Raw genomic sequence first — 15,013 nt, 5'->3', positions numbered from 1 at the left:
ACACACACACACAAGCGTGCGCAAACACACACACATGCACGCAAACACACACACGCTGAGGTCAGACAGTTGGCCAGGTGCCCAGGAGAGATGAGAAGTTGGCGAGGGAGGAGGAGAAACGACAGAAGGAAAAATAGAGAACAGAACACACACACACACACACACACACACACACACACACACACGCACGCACGCACGCACGCACGCACGCACGCACGCACGCACGCACGCACGCACGCACGCACGCACGCACGCACGCACGCACGCACGCACACACACGTGCACATCTCCCCCTTTATGCCTATCTATGTATTTATTTGCCATAGGTTCCCTCTGTCCCTAGTCTGGTTTTCACCATACTAAGCTCAATCTTTTAAGATTGAACATTAGTCTGGTGAGGCTGCGCTTTGTTTCTACTGCCCTTCGCGTCGCTTAAGTTTCGTTATCGTCGCGTCACCGGCCAATAGTGTGCCAGGACTAGAGTATGGTCGTTTCTGATTGGAGCCAAAGGTTCTGGCAGTAAACAGGGCAGATAGATCTGCTGGTTTCCAGCCTGAGCTGCCGAGCGATATTCGAATTCAAATTTTCCGGAAGTTCAGGCAGGGTTCACCCAGCCTACACTGTACACTGGGTCCCAGCTCTATCTGGTACACACACACACACACAAACCTTACCCTGCTCAAACTTGTTTACTGTACTTACTGTAGTGTTTCATTTATTCATTTCACTTGGCATTGTTAGTATCTTCTCCAGTATATGTCTAATACACCCACACACACACACAGACACACAGACAGGCTTACCCTTTCTCCGATTTCTGTCTGGTCTCCAAAGGGCAGTAGGTCAATGTCTGGCTGCAGTGAACAGGCATCTATCACGGCCTTATATCTGAGCAAAAGGATCCAAGAGACAGGCATCAGAGATACTGCTTCTCTCTCTCCCTCACTCACTCACTTGCTCACACAAACATACACAGAAACACACACATATACACACCCTCTCTCACACACATTCAACTTCCCCATCTCTCTCTCTCACTCACACACCCTCTCTATCACACTTGCATGAACAAACACATACACACACACACACAATGTACATGGAGCTACAGTATGATTTAAAAAAAGACAAAACATTTGAAACTTGGTGAAATGAGTGAGGGCAAAAGGGCTTATTATTAACAGATAGCGGCTAAACTATGGGCCAAACGGCACAAAACCAGACCAAACTTACCTCTGCTTGTTGAAGGGACTCCCGAAAGTGATGTTCTCCTCAACTGTTGCGTTGAGCAGCCAAGACTTCTGCGCAGCATAGGCCACAGAGTACCTGTTCTTGCTGTATGAACAAGTAGAAAAGAGAGAGAAACAGACACACACAGAGAGAGCGAGAGAGAGAGAGAGAGAGAGAGAGAGAGAGAATGAGACATGAGGGGGGCCAAAGACAGGAAGAGAGATAATGATAAGAAAGAGAGACAGACGGAGGGAATAGAGAGAGTAAGTGGGAAGAAAACCCAATACAACAACAGGAGCGAGGACGGGTCGGACCATACGAGATGGGGAACTGGAGTCACATGATAATGAACAAACGAACGAACGAACGAACGAACGAACGAACGAACGAACGAACGAACGAACAAACAAACAAACAAACGAACAAACGAACAAACGAATGGATGAACGAACGAACGAATGAATGAATGGATGAATGAATGAATGGATGGATGAATGAATGAATGAGAAAACACCACTCAAAACATTAAAAATATTGGCCCTCATTTATGAAACGTGCGTACGACCAAAAACAGGTGTACGACAGGCGTAAGCTTGTCTCCACGCAAAGAATGGCATTTATCAATTTGAACGTGATTGGTGGCATACGCTCAAATCTCACGTCTAGTCTGAACTCGCATAATATGCAAGTTTTTCAGGCGGCATAGCACCGTGCAGTAGTAATCGGCGGTGGATTAGAAAGTTGAAGCGTTGAACTCATCTATCTTGGCTATAACACCTTTCCTGTACATGTGCAGCCTATTTGCTGTAATGTAGCCTATTTTATTGACACATTTGATGGCTTAGGATAGCCATATAGGAGATGATTACTTTCTCTTTGGCAAACGCAACATTCAGGAATTATGTATTTTAAATTATTTTCAAAGGGCAAATTTCAGTGTTGTATGGTTTTGTAATGAATGTATTAATAGTATGCATTCTCTCTGCGAAAATAAAGTCTGTTGCACTTATGTAAATCGCTCTAGTTTCCCGCCTTCCTTGACGACAGCTTCTAGCTGTCAAAATGAACCAGGTTCAGCTGAACGTCACTGTGGCTCAAGATCACTAATGATCTCTTTTGGACGTATAAAGCACATTCATGTCGTAAATTCTAGGGGCGAGGCCATTAAAACGATATTTAAATCACGCTTGTTTCCAGCCGCCACATTTATCAACACACGTTTATTCTTACGCTGGAATTGGAATGATATGAAAGTTTGATGAATCACACGTGAGCCCCCGTCGTAAGATGATTTCTGCGCTCAGATGTACGCTGGTTTCTACGCTCGGTTGATAAATGAGGGCCACTGTGTTTTACTTAGTCATCTTATTTATCCACGAGCCATTTCCATTGTTATGGCACTCCATACAATACGGCCAGAGTCACTTTACAGTAAGGCCACATAGTTAGTAAGGCATTTGTACTGCATGCAGCCACTTGGGGTTTGAATCACTCCAGTCCAGACTAAAGGGGCTGCTATACTGTGCGTTGCTGCTAAAGAGAGCTGCACAGACATCACTTTCAGAGGTGTTATTATTTGTTGGCACTGGTTTGAGGATGTGATGATGGTTTATGGTAAGAGGATGATGGGTGATCTGAGATGTGACACTCCCACCACTGCAGCGCGCAAACAAAACAAACAAAGAAACAAACAAAACAAAACAAACAAACTCCACTTCACTTCACTTCACTGGAAGCACAAAACCAGCGAGTCGCCATGATTGGGATGGGAGGAGCAAGGGTTATGTCTCTCGATGGGGGGGTGGGGGGGGGGTTATACCTCAGGAGGGGATGGGGGGCAAGGTTATACCTCAGGAGGGGAGGGGGGGGCTGGGTAAGGGGGACAGGGGAGGATGTGGGGGATCACTGCACATCTGGAGAAAGGTAGTTGAGAACGAAAGTGGTACCTCCTGTCGTCCTCTAGGGACGAGTCCGTCTCGCTGTAAGTCACGTTAGACGCACGTTAGAGTCCAGAGAAAGAAAAAGCAACCACACAAATGTACAAACACACATACACTCATCCCTCGAGAGCCCTTGACTGTGCTCTTGCAGAGATGGTGTGCGTGAAAAATAAGTGATGAGTCTAATTCCTCTTCATCAGTTCTCTCTAGTCTTTGTGGGGCCTTGAAGCAAGAAGCTTCAAAGATTCTTTGATGAAGCAGATCTCTGCTGATGAATGTGTGTGAATGTAAATTTGTTGTAAATGTCCTGTCAAGGATGTTTTGACTATCTAAGCCCATGGCTGTGTGTGTGTGTGTATGTATCTGTCCGAATGTATCTTTGTAGTGATGGATGTTTTGTCCTTAATGTTTACTGGATGTGTGTATGTGTGTGTGTGTGTGTGTGTGTGTGTGTGCGTGCGTGCGTGCGCGTGTGCGCGTGCGTGGGCGTGTGTGTGTGTGTATGAAAACATAAGAGACCCTGAAATGAGTACCTTGTAATCCCCTCGAGGAACATCTCACACTCAGGGAGTCTGAGCAACAGGCAGGAGTGGGAGAGCACAAAGAAAAAAAGAAAAAGAAAAAAAGAAATGGAAAAAAGGGAAAAAAAGGAAAAAGAAAAAAGGAAGACAGGAAACACATCGTTCAGGTTAGTGGACAGCCCAGTGAAACACAAGACACAAAGCTCTACAGCTACAGTAGCTCAAACATCTGAGCACATTGATGGTGCACTCTCTACACACTCTACACACACACACATCTTCTCCCACAGCCTCTTACGGCTAACATCTGAAGAGGACGCAAAGTAACACGCCGATACAGTAAGAATTCTGTGGTGTAAGGCCCTTAAACTAATTGACTTGATAGGATGGAGGAGGAGGTTGACAAATATGAATATTGATCAATAACCCCATATCACAATGTCCAGATGTCTACCCTGGTTGATGTAAATGATGCCTTAACTTGCAGGGTAAAACGTCTTCCTGTTTCTGTCTTTCCTGTGGACTGAGCCGTTCCAGAGGAAGTTAGTTTACACAGTGGCAACATCTTGTAAATTGGGCTAATTAACACTGATGGAATACAGTATATCAAATCAGAGTATATCACAGAATAATATGCTTTATATACAGTTCATTTATGAAATAACATAGTACTGTAGATCGATAACTGACAATAGAATAGTTTAGAGATGCAAGCTTACTGCATAATCATTGGTTGATAAATCTGAGAAAGTGTAAATGACTGAGAAGCACCATCATTTTGGAGGAGAACATCCACCATCATCTCCAACAGTGTATGCAGAGGCAGGCAGGTCTGTGCATACTGAGGTAACACAGCCTAACCATGCCAGGCCAGATAGCCATGGAGCCATCCACCATCGCATCTGTATGTCTGTCTGCCTGCTTGTCTATCTGTGTGTCTTTCTGTCTGTCTGTCTCTGTCTTTTCTGTCGGTTTGTCTGTCTGTCTATCTGTGTATCTTCTGTCTTTCTTTCTGTCTGTCTGTCTGTCTCTCTATCCCTATCTGCCCATATTTGGGAGGAAGCAATTTACCTGTACCTGTCTGTCTGTCAGTCTGCCTGCAAGACTGTCTATCTAATTCTGTCACTTCCTCTCCAGCCTGATCACATGATCCACACATGCAGTCGGCGAGGTAACAGTAACATGCAAGTGGATCATCACCAGAGAGGATATTTCTGTCTTTCACTCTGCCAGCAAATGTTCTGTCTCTCTCTGTGTGTCTCTTGGCAAGTATCACACATTCTACCTGTCTATCTGCCTGTGTATCTGTCTGTCTCTCTAGCTGGCTGACTCCTTGTTTTCATTTATTTCTGTTGGTCTGTTGATAAGTCTGTCTGCCTGTTTGTCTGCTCTTTTAGTCAGTCTGTTTGTTTAACTTGGTTTCAAGTGCTAATCAGAGATCCATCCACAAACCACTCTGCAGATAGATTCAGAAAATGAACGGCAAAAAGCTTTCATTCATTTTAGAGCAAGAAGACAGTGAATGTGAGCGTGTGTGGGAGAATGCAAACAAAACAGATAAATATAAGCACTCACTCAAACAAACAAACACATATGGTAGAAAACAGCCTCAAGCATGAACATTCTCATTCATTAGTTCTGATCTCTTTCTTTCTCTCTCTCTCACACACACACGCACGCACGCACGCACGCACGCACGCACGCACGCACGCACGCACGCACGCACGCACAAAGTACAAATATCCTTAGATGCACCAGCGTTCCAGGACAGCTATAGTGCAAAGAAACATACAGGAGTTTAAGATTAAGAGAAAGAAAAAAAGATAAGAGAAAAAAATACGAGGAGGCATGAACACACAAACATGTACTCCCACAAACTCTCTCAGCAAGTAAAAATAATAATAAGAAAAAACTTAGAAAGCATAAATCATAAAACAAAATGTGAAGTGGTGAAGTAGGAAAGATGTCATCTAATTTGGAAACGACTTTGATTAGCATTGAGACAGAGGAAGATGTGCGCATATTTGTTCTCTCTGATGAGTGTGTGTGGTTGTGCATGTGTGTATGAGGTGAGGTGAGGTGAGGTGCAGGTGTGTGTGGGGGTGTGTGTGGGTGTGTGTGTGTGTGTGTGTGTGCGTGTGTGTGTGTGTGTGTGTGTGTGTGTGTGTGTGTGTGTGTGTGTGTGTGTGTGTGTGTGTGTGAGTGTGAGTGTGTGTGTGAGTGTGCACATGTGTATGTGTGTGTGTGTGTGTGTGTGTGTGTCTGTGTGCATGTGATCTTACTTGCTCCAGTAGACTCTACCCCGATTGGTCTGCATCTCCCCCAACATAGCCAAGAGAAGTGATGACTTCCCACAACCCACCTGGCCCACAATCATGGTTAGCTGACCTGAGCAGGAAGTAAGCAGAGGAAACAGAGACCAGGAAAGGCTATAAAACCCATTAGAACCATTTTCTTCCTCATTGTTTGATTTTATAACTGCCGAGTTGTTTAAGAGTACAAGTCAGCTGAAGATTAGGTAACACTTCATTTCATTTCATACTGCACATTTGGGGTCAAATTCTGCTCCTTTTAAAAGCTCTGTATAAATAAAAATTACTTAACGATAACACATGCTTAACATGGAATTTACCTCTATTCCAACAAAATATCGTATTGGGCGAATGTGTGTGTGTGTGTGTGTGTGCGTGTGCGTGTGCGTGTGCGTGTGTGTGTGCGTGTGTGTGTCGTGTAGCTGTCACATGAAGTTAGCATGCACCCTCATTTCTGTAATAATGGTCAGATGTGCAGGTGCCCATAGGGTACAATGGGAAGCAGAGGTCATTGCTAATTACGTACAAGGCCACAGTGCAGTTAGCCTGTGTAGTACGCAAACCCTCCGAATTGTAATTGAGGAGGTCTGGGAAAGGTTCATTGACTTACAACTTCCAGCAGGGACGTAACTAGCAGTGAAGTTAAACTTCAATTGGTGCATTAAACTCTTACCAAAATGTTTTTTTTTTTAATGTAGCAATCTCGTAAACAAAGGTCAAAACAGTTGTTTACTCAATTCCAAAGAAATACATTTCCATGCCAGATTAGTGATTGTGTTTGAGTGCCCGTGTTTTTGGGACATTGGAAATTGGCTACAATGGCCTCTTATGGACTGTGCAGACTACACAATTGTTTGTCTTTCCCGATTGTCTTTTACGATTGTCCATGTCCGACTAGGCGATCAGAGATCAGAGACGATTGCCGCGTCTTGGTTGTAAGACTGGCCACATTACAAGATCGTCTATCGTAGCCTTCTCATCGCGTGTCGTCACCGAGTCAGCATCAACATCGGGGTCATAGGAGATTCCCCAAAAATTCTGACTTGCTAGACTTAGTAACGTCGTGGAACATTGCAGACAATAAATCGTGGGTCGTTGAATATGTCATATTACAAGACGCTTCCTTCTTCGAGCGTTGTTCCCGACTTTGATTATTCAGACACGACAATGGAAATTTGTCGACCACGACACAATCGTAGCAAAATCGGGGCCGTTTAGCGTTATCCCATTGCGTGGAGAGGGAATTTGAAAGACAACTGTTCATCCCAGCCCTCCGATTGAGCCCTGCCTACGGTGAGTTCCCAGACCCTACATCTTGATGTGGGTCTGGCTGGTCAGGCTACAGTAGCAGTAGCCTCTGGAATGTGAGTTATGGTCCCCCTGCTGTGCCTCATGTCCATTCCTACAAGCTAGCAATCCTTAGTTCTGGGTTAGGTTTCTCTGCAGTCAGTGGCTAGTGAAGCTACCCAAACAGCAATAGCGGATCTTGAAGCTCCGGTTACCTGTTGGAATGCGGATGTTGATGTTGGAGAGAGTGGACAGGTTGTTTCCCCAGGTGAAATAGCCACTGCTCACCTGGAGTCAAGAGGACAAAGAGAGAGAGAAAGAAAGTGAGAGCGAGAGAGAGAGAGAGAGAGAAGAGAAACATGGATGTTGAACAAATACAGTTTATGACACCATTAAAGCACCATGAGTTTGTGCTTGATTGAAAGAGAAAGGGATGAATATTCAGAGATGAAGTGTACAGGAAGGAATGGAGAGAGATCGAGAGAGACAGAGATCTACTTGAAGAGAAGTTGCTGAGGAGCTGATTAGACCTCGCAGTTCAGTATTAGGACAACTTAAAAAGCCAATCCCTCTCGTTCAATACATATGTCTAAGAATGAGCATTGAGTTAATATATGCATTGCTGTATTCCTTATATGCCTGCACAAATTCAACCGTGAGATTCGTACCTTGCCGATTCAGGACAACTGCACATATTGTTACAGCGCTGAAACACACACAACCAACATGTAGGCCTACGTTGGTCATGGTTCCTATGCTCTGGGAAAAGGACCTAGGAGTTAAAATGGTTCTAGGAACTGTGGCTAGAGGAACACCAATCGCCCCTAGTTCCATGCAGCGTGAACACACAAAATGTTCTAAGAACTACAAAAAAAGATATGGGAACTACAAAAAAAAAAACACCCTACAGTGAAAACGGCTAAATAAGTTAGCCTGTCCCGTTAGCGTAGCCTATGCTAGCGCTGGGATGTGTCTTGTTTGTGAGTGGCGCTCTGGAGTTTATTTATAAAGGCCGTAACTCCCTCCAGTGTCCCTGCCGGCGTCACACGCTCTGCCTCGCCTATGAGAGGGGTGAGGAAGGGGCAAAGGGAACAATCAAAACCAGCTGTCTGAAGCGCTGAGAAAAGAGAGGGAGGAAGCCACGGAGGAGAGAGGGAGAGAGAGAGAGAGGACGGAGAGAGAGAGGACGGAGGGGGGAAGAAACAAGAGGGGGAGGCAATACAGAGGAGGAAGATGTAGAGAGAAAGATGGAGAGAGAGAGGACAGAGGGGGAAGAAACAAGGGGGGCAATACAAAGGAGAAAGATGTAGAAAGAGAGAGATGGAGAGAAGATGAGGGGAGAGAAACAGAGGGAGGGAGACAGAGAGCGAGAGGGAGAAAAAGAGAGATGAGAAAGATGAGACAGGGTGATAAAACCTACGAGAGAGAGAGAGAAAGAGACATAAAAAGAGAGAGCGAGATAAAGATGGAGTGAGGGAGAGAGAGAGAAGGTCAGAGGGAAAGGGAGGGAGGGAGGGAGAGTGGAGGATGCAAATGTGACTGTTGAGTCGGACTGACCTTGGTGAACACAAACCGGATGTGACAGAGGGGCAAAAGTCACTACAACAGCCTGTGTGTCTCTGTGTGTCTGTGTGTGTGTGTGTGTGTGTGTGTGTGTGTGTGTGTGTGTGTGTGTGTGTGTGTGAGAGAGAGAGTGTGTGTGAGTCTGTATGTGTGTATGTGTGTGTGCGTAGGCAGTGAGAGCCCACCAGGCTCATTATGTGTGCATCTATGTGTGAGAATGCATGTCAGTATACATACATGTAATAATGTACATGTGAGAGTGTGTGTGTGTGTGTGTGTGTGTGTGTGTGTGTGCGTGTGTGTGTGTGTGTGTGTGTGTGTGTGTGTGTCTGTGTGTGTGTCTGTGAGTGTGCGTAGGCAGTGAGAGCCCACCAGGCTCATTATCAGAGAGAGCGAGTCTACACTCCTCTCCTCTCGTCTCCTCTGGGAGGTTCTAAGATGCAGAGGAAATGAACCCTATGGAGACCCCCTCTCTTCCTTTCAAAGCACAAAAAAAGTCAAATAAAATAAACAAGATAATTAATGACATGTCATTTGGCATTTTCTTCTCGTGAGAAATCCTGGTTAAGCTCAGGATGTGGTTTTTTACCCCGAAGCCATGTCACTTAGCTGTGAAAGAGCACCTCTGAGTCTGTGATGCTAGCATGACTACTATTCTCGTTATGGGAGAGCTGACGTAACAAAATCACAACGTGTAAAATAATGCCATGGGAAACATCAAAGTCACACAGACAAGGACATTCTGATGCACACTAATAAGTGAAGTGATTCAAGTGTTGAGAAAACTGGGAAATCTTACTGAATGTGTAGCAACACTGTTGCTAAATGTTCTACAGTAAAACTAGGAGCATGCTTCAGTGCTTTGAGAAATGACTATGAGTATGTGAGAGCATTATTTATAAATTCAAAACTTACGATTTAATATGATTAATTGCTATCAAATGACTACATATAAGAAATCTTAAAATATGCCTATTAAGTAATATTTCATTCATTACAGCATTTAGTGTGCTGCTCAGTCTTAAAACTACTCCTACTCCTACTATCACTTCTCCTCCTCCATACTTTGACGAGTACTTAATACAGTATGTAAGTATCCTCAAGTACTAGTACTGACAGATGCAGTGGTAAACTCCTAGCTATACTGTCATTTCCCAACTATTAGCCGCGGCTTATACTGTACATTGATTTTGTAACATTTCTTCAACTACAGTATGAGGTTTATACAAAGGAAAACTATGTGCTATACTATGTACTATATGATTTCATCGCCGGTTTCGCTTTCGCTTTTCGTTTTCGCTCGTTTTATGCTTGCATATTTCTCTGCATAGCTTCCCCTACAGCTTTAGCGTGTATATTTTACAAAACTCCTCAATCGGTCAGTTTGCCGTGCCTTTTCATGAGACTTTACATGACACTTCCTGGAGTAGAGCATGGGTGCATGCCCGAGGGCTCCTGAAATTGCAAGCGTGGTTCTACCGCTACAGACCACTAGGGCGGGCGAAAAAAACATAGTTTGACCGGTAATGACTCATTTAATCATATATAACAGTATGGAACGAATTGATTAACTGAAAAACATTGCATAGTTTACCTTTAATATGGTATTAATATGGTTTTGTTTCTTTTAACTTGCATACAACACTGCCCTGCGGCTTACAAAATGTGACTTATGCACTGGAAATTACTGTAGTTTCTTCTGCATTGCAGCTATCCATTATTCTAACAGCGGCGCTACACCAGGCGTGTAACTGAAGCGTCCCGTTCCATTCCGTTCAATTAGCTTCCACTATAATCAATGGAAGTAGTTTCATCAGACGTGATAGCGGCGTGTATATTTGAAAAAGAAAAAGAAAAAAAATAGACCAGTCCTCTAAAAATGGATCTTAGGCATCGCGAATTCTCTCTATTTATTTTAAATCAATGTAGCATCAAAATGATCTTGACACCATTATTTTAGAGGTAAAAAACCTACAATGTGTTGCTTTAAAGCGAAAAGGAAAAGGAATATTGTTGTAACAATTTGGTTTATGTAATGTATTTCTTTTTGGGGTACTTTATTTTGAAGTAATTCAAAAGTATTCTGATATTACGTTAAACATTTTTTGTAAATCCAATGGATTAAGTAGTCTGTACTTAGTAATGCATTATATTTCAAAGTAAACTGACCCAACACGGCTAAAATTGTACTCTATTGCTTGTAATGTTTTTGGATATTGTTATTTGATTTCCTTACTCAATCAAAACAATACAACTGCAATTTGATTGACATTTCCTGGAATACAAAAAAAAAAAAAAAAAAAATGGATATATAGCGTTTTTGGAATCAAACTCTTCAAATGTACTACTGTAGCCATAGCCGTTAGCAATAATGACCAGCAGTGACCAAGAACTTCATGGCCCTTTGCAGTTCATTCAGGGGGACTCCGCACAGCGTGAGCTCACTGTGAGCCCCGCGAGAAAGAGGAAGACCATGAACTGGTGGACGTGACACGGACGGGTTTGTGGGGTCAAAGGTCAGGGTGGGATGAGAACGACTGGAAGCATCCCTCTCAGTGTAAAGCCTCTGGCAGGATGTGTGAGAAGCGGACGGGTTGACGGGGGGGAGCGTGTGTGCGTGCATGTACACGCATCTGTCTGAGGATGTGAGAGTGTGTGTGTGTGTGTGTGTGTGTGTGTGTGTGTGTGTGTACGTGCTTATGTGCACATACGTGTGTATGTGTGTGCGTGTGTGTGTGTGTGTACACGTGTTTGTGCAAGGGCATGATCGAGAGAAAGAGAGAGAAAGGGAGATAGAGAAAAAGAAGAGTTACTGCATGTTTGGTGTACTGTACGTGAGTGTGTATATCTTGTCATGGAGAGTTAACGAGTGTGTGGGTGGATGAACATACAGTATCTGTGCTAAAGTGTGTCACTGTGAATCAGAGTTATCTGTGTGTTTGAATAGTGTGTGCTAAGCTTCAGAAACAGACTGGGATAAGTGCTGCATGGATGGTACCATGTGTGTGTGTGTGTGTGTGTGTGTGTGTGTGTGTGTGTGTACAGGCATTTAAAGCTTACTCTCTATCATTGTTTGTATGTGTAAAAGTGTGTGTGTGTGTGTGTGTGTATACTGTATGTGTGTGTGAGAGAGAGTAATTAAGTGCTTTACACATATGTAGATGTGTGTATATATGTTATATGTTACTATGTGTGTGTGTGTGTGTGTGTGTGTTTGTGTGTGTTTATGAGTGAATATATGTGTGTGTGTGTGTGTGTGTGTGTGTGTGTGTGTGTGTGTGTGTGTGTGTGTGTGTGTGTGTGAGAGTGAGTGAGTGAGTGAGTGAGTGAGTGAGTGAGTGAGTGAGTGAGTGAGTGAGTGAGTGAGTGAGTGAGTGAGTGAGTGAGTGTGTGTGTGTGTGTGTGTGTGTGTGTGTGTGTGTGTGTGTGTGTGTGTGTGTGACCACTCACTTTGACTGCGACGTCCTCAGTCTCAACTGGCCGGGGCTGTCTGCGTGAAGGCTGCTCATAGCCGTAGCTGTCCAGCTGGTAGCGCCTTGGCTCCTTCCTGTTGAAGGCTTTCGTCTGAAAGACAGAGTAAAGGGGGGACAGAGAGGGAGCAGGGAGGACGAAGAGAGATCAGGGAAAGACAGGAAAAGACAAAGAAAGGGAAGGGGACAGAGAGAGAGAGAGAGAGAGAGATAGATAGAGAGAGGGAAGGCGGTAGAGAGGGAGAGAGAGCAAGAGAGAGAAAGAGAGAGGAATGGGGCAGAGAGGGAGAGGGAGAGAGAGAGAGAGGTTGATTAATATCACCTCTTTATTAGAGCAAACAATTTCCTATAATAAACACATTCAAACATAAAAAAGAAAGCAAGAGTGTCTCTCAACACTATCTCAACAGTCTTCTAAAGCCTCACACGTCGTCTCACACCACTATGGCACCAGAGAGAAAAAGATGAAAAGAAAAAAAAAAGATTAAATGAGATGAGACAAAGGAGAGACACGACGAAGGGAATCAAAATAAACAAAATATTGGACAGGAAGTGAGAAACAAATTGAGAGACGAGGAGAGAAGAGCAGTACATAGACGAGCACAAAAGGGAGACGTGAAAACGAAACCACAGAACAAACATAACGATAATGACATAAACATAAAGATGCTGCTTTAGCCATAATCCCTGGGGCCCAGTATTACATACTCAAGTTAATGGGCTTTAATGGACTTTAATGGTTTAAATTCACTGCTGAGCCTGCTTTCTCTCGTTGCAAATTATCCATGGGGACTCGTTTTCAAAACCACCAGTTGCAATTTAGAAAGAGGAAAGGATTAAAAGCCCAGGGACAATTCCACATTAATACACGGTTCTGTCTTTTATGTGTAAACTGGTACAGAGACACTCAAAGCTAATTAGCAGATCCCTGAATTGCAATGTAGCCAGAATAAGCGCACCAATCACAGCGGGGGCTAGATTACGGTTGACCATTAAAGGAAGTGACATACAGTACGCCTCTGTGCACATTTGTGGCAGTCCCATTGAAAGAGAGTTTTGGCGCTCTTTGATGTTGTCGCTACACTTTCAAAACCCCCAGAAAGCTGTGCTGAATGGTGGAATCGCAGGACGGTGGGATATTTCTGGACACTGGAGAGTCTAATCAATTAACTCATTGACTACTGACCAAGAGATTGGCTGTTAATAGTTCCAAAAGTCCAATAACCTGAAAACTGGCATGGGTAAGCGTTGCCATTTTTTACCATGGTTTCTTATGGGAGTGTCGTCACTCTGTTTCATCTACCGCTCTAATGCGCGGTGCCATATATTACCCATCTATGATGCAATTCTTGTCACACACCGTGTGCGCAGGACACAGACGCAGGACTTTATTCAGGCCTTAAGAAATAGTCACAGATCATTCTCCATGTGAGCCAAGAGACTATCTTGCTTACTTATTTATTTGGCTGATGTTTGCATCCAAAGGGACTTACATACACTGAATAAAATTATGAACGCAACACTTTTGTTTTTGCCCCCATTAGGAAGTGAGTGGGAGAGAGAGCAGGGGTGGGATCCGGAAAAGACCACGGGGCAGGAATCAAACCGGGGCGCCGGTGTGCGGTGCAGGTGCCCAAGCCAGCTGCCCCACAGCTGGAGCCTTGTTCTGCTATTTTGAACAAGAATATAATGCAGAGAACATAGAACCGCATAGAACCACATGTTAAATGGCATCAGTGTGGACAGAGAGCACTCAATGCTACACCACAGTCGGATGCTCGCAAGCAGTTGGGATAAATGGTAAAACTAAAGAAACTACAGCTGTAAATGGAGACACAAGATGCTGCACCAGTCAGGCAAGATGGAGCTTAAGGAGATATTGAGCAACCAGTTCTAGTCCCCAGACTGATACACATGCGGTACATGTATAGACACACATACACACAGACACACACAGACACATACAGTATACACACATGCATGCAGTCACACACCCAGTCGATCCAGACATTTCTAATCCACCATCGTTGTATCCCCAACAGAAATAAACCTGTCAGTTCCCGGAGAGGGAACAGCTGAACCCAGCTTAACCCTCATGGGAGAATCCTTTTCACATCTCAGCAATGTACACAGAATACAACCCAACCCCCTTCCAACACACACACGCACGCACGCACGCACGCACGCACGCACACACACACGCACGCACACACGCACACACACACACCCACTCCCTCTCTCACACACACAAACTCTCTCAAGCAAACACACACATTAACACAAAGACACTCACAAACACAAACCCATGTGTTTACACATACACACACACACAAACAAACAACCAACACACAAACAAACATGCATAAGTGAGTTTAAATGCCTGTAAACTGATCCTAAAACGGCAGATTTGGAAAACTCTTCAAGGACCAGGTCATATTGCGGGCATATGTTGTTTCAAAATGTCTGATTGTACTTTTGGCAAAGGTAGTCTGACTATATTTCACTTTTGATAATGCTGGCTTAAAATACATTCAAACATTCTTTCCTTAGTGAGACAAGAGGTTAGATTAACTACTGTGCTTAATCAAAATATGAATTTTGACCCTGGAAAACTTTACTGTTGCTCCATTACTGTGATTAAATTTCATGAGCTAACAAACAAATTTGGCAATAAATCTCTCAGAGAAGGG

At 43.9% G+C, this 15,013-nt stretch overlaps 1 protein-coding gene across 1 annotated transcript in view; it reads right to left on the bottom strand.

The window, feature by feature from the left end:
* abcc9 (ATP-binding cassette, sub-family C (CFTR/MRP), member 9) overlaps window positions 1-15,013 on the bottom strand; it is a 59,572-nt gene that overhangs the window by 24,373 nt on the left and 20,186 nt on the right. Inside the window, exons 14-19 of the mRNA XM_062518223.1 lie at window positions 12,304-12,417; window positions 7,506-7,578; window positions 5,974-6,079; window positions 3,704-3,742; window positions 1,234-1,335; window positions 804-888 (exon numbers count right to left, since the gene is read on the bottom strand). Coding sequence (XP_062374207.1) covers window positions 804-888; window positions 1,234-1,335; window positions 3,704-3,742; window positions 5,974-6,079; window positions 7,506-7,578; window positions 12,304-12,417 — 519 coding nt within the window. The remainder of the gene's footprint in view (window positions 1-803; window positions 889-1,233; window positions 1,336-3,703; window positions 3,743-5,973; window positions 6,080-7,505; window positions 7,579-12,303; window positions 12,418-15,013) is intronic.

Source organism: Sardina pilchardus, chromosome 17 (genome assembly GCF_963854185.1).
Source record: "Sardina pilchardus chromosome 17, fSarPil1.1, whole genome shotgun sequence".
Classification (NCBI taxonomy): domain Eukaryota; kingdom Metazoa; phylum Chordata; class Actinopteri; order Clupeiformes; family Clupeidae; genus Sardina; species Sardina pilchardus.
The sequence above is the reverse complement of the archived record's forward strand: the minus strand, read 5'-3'. Positions and strand labels throughout refer to the sequence as shown.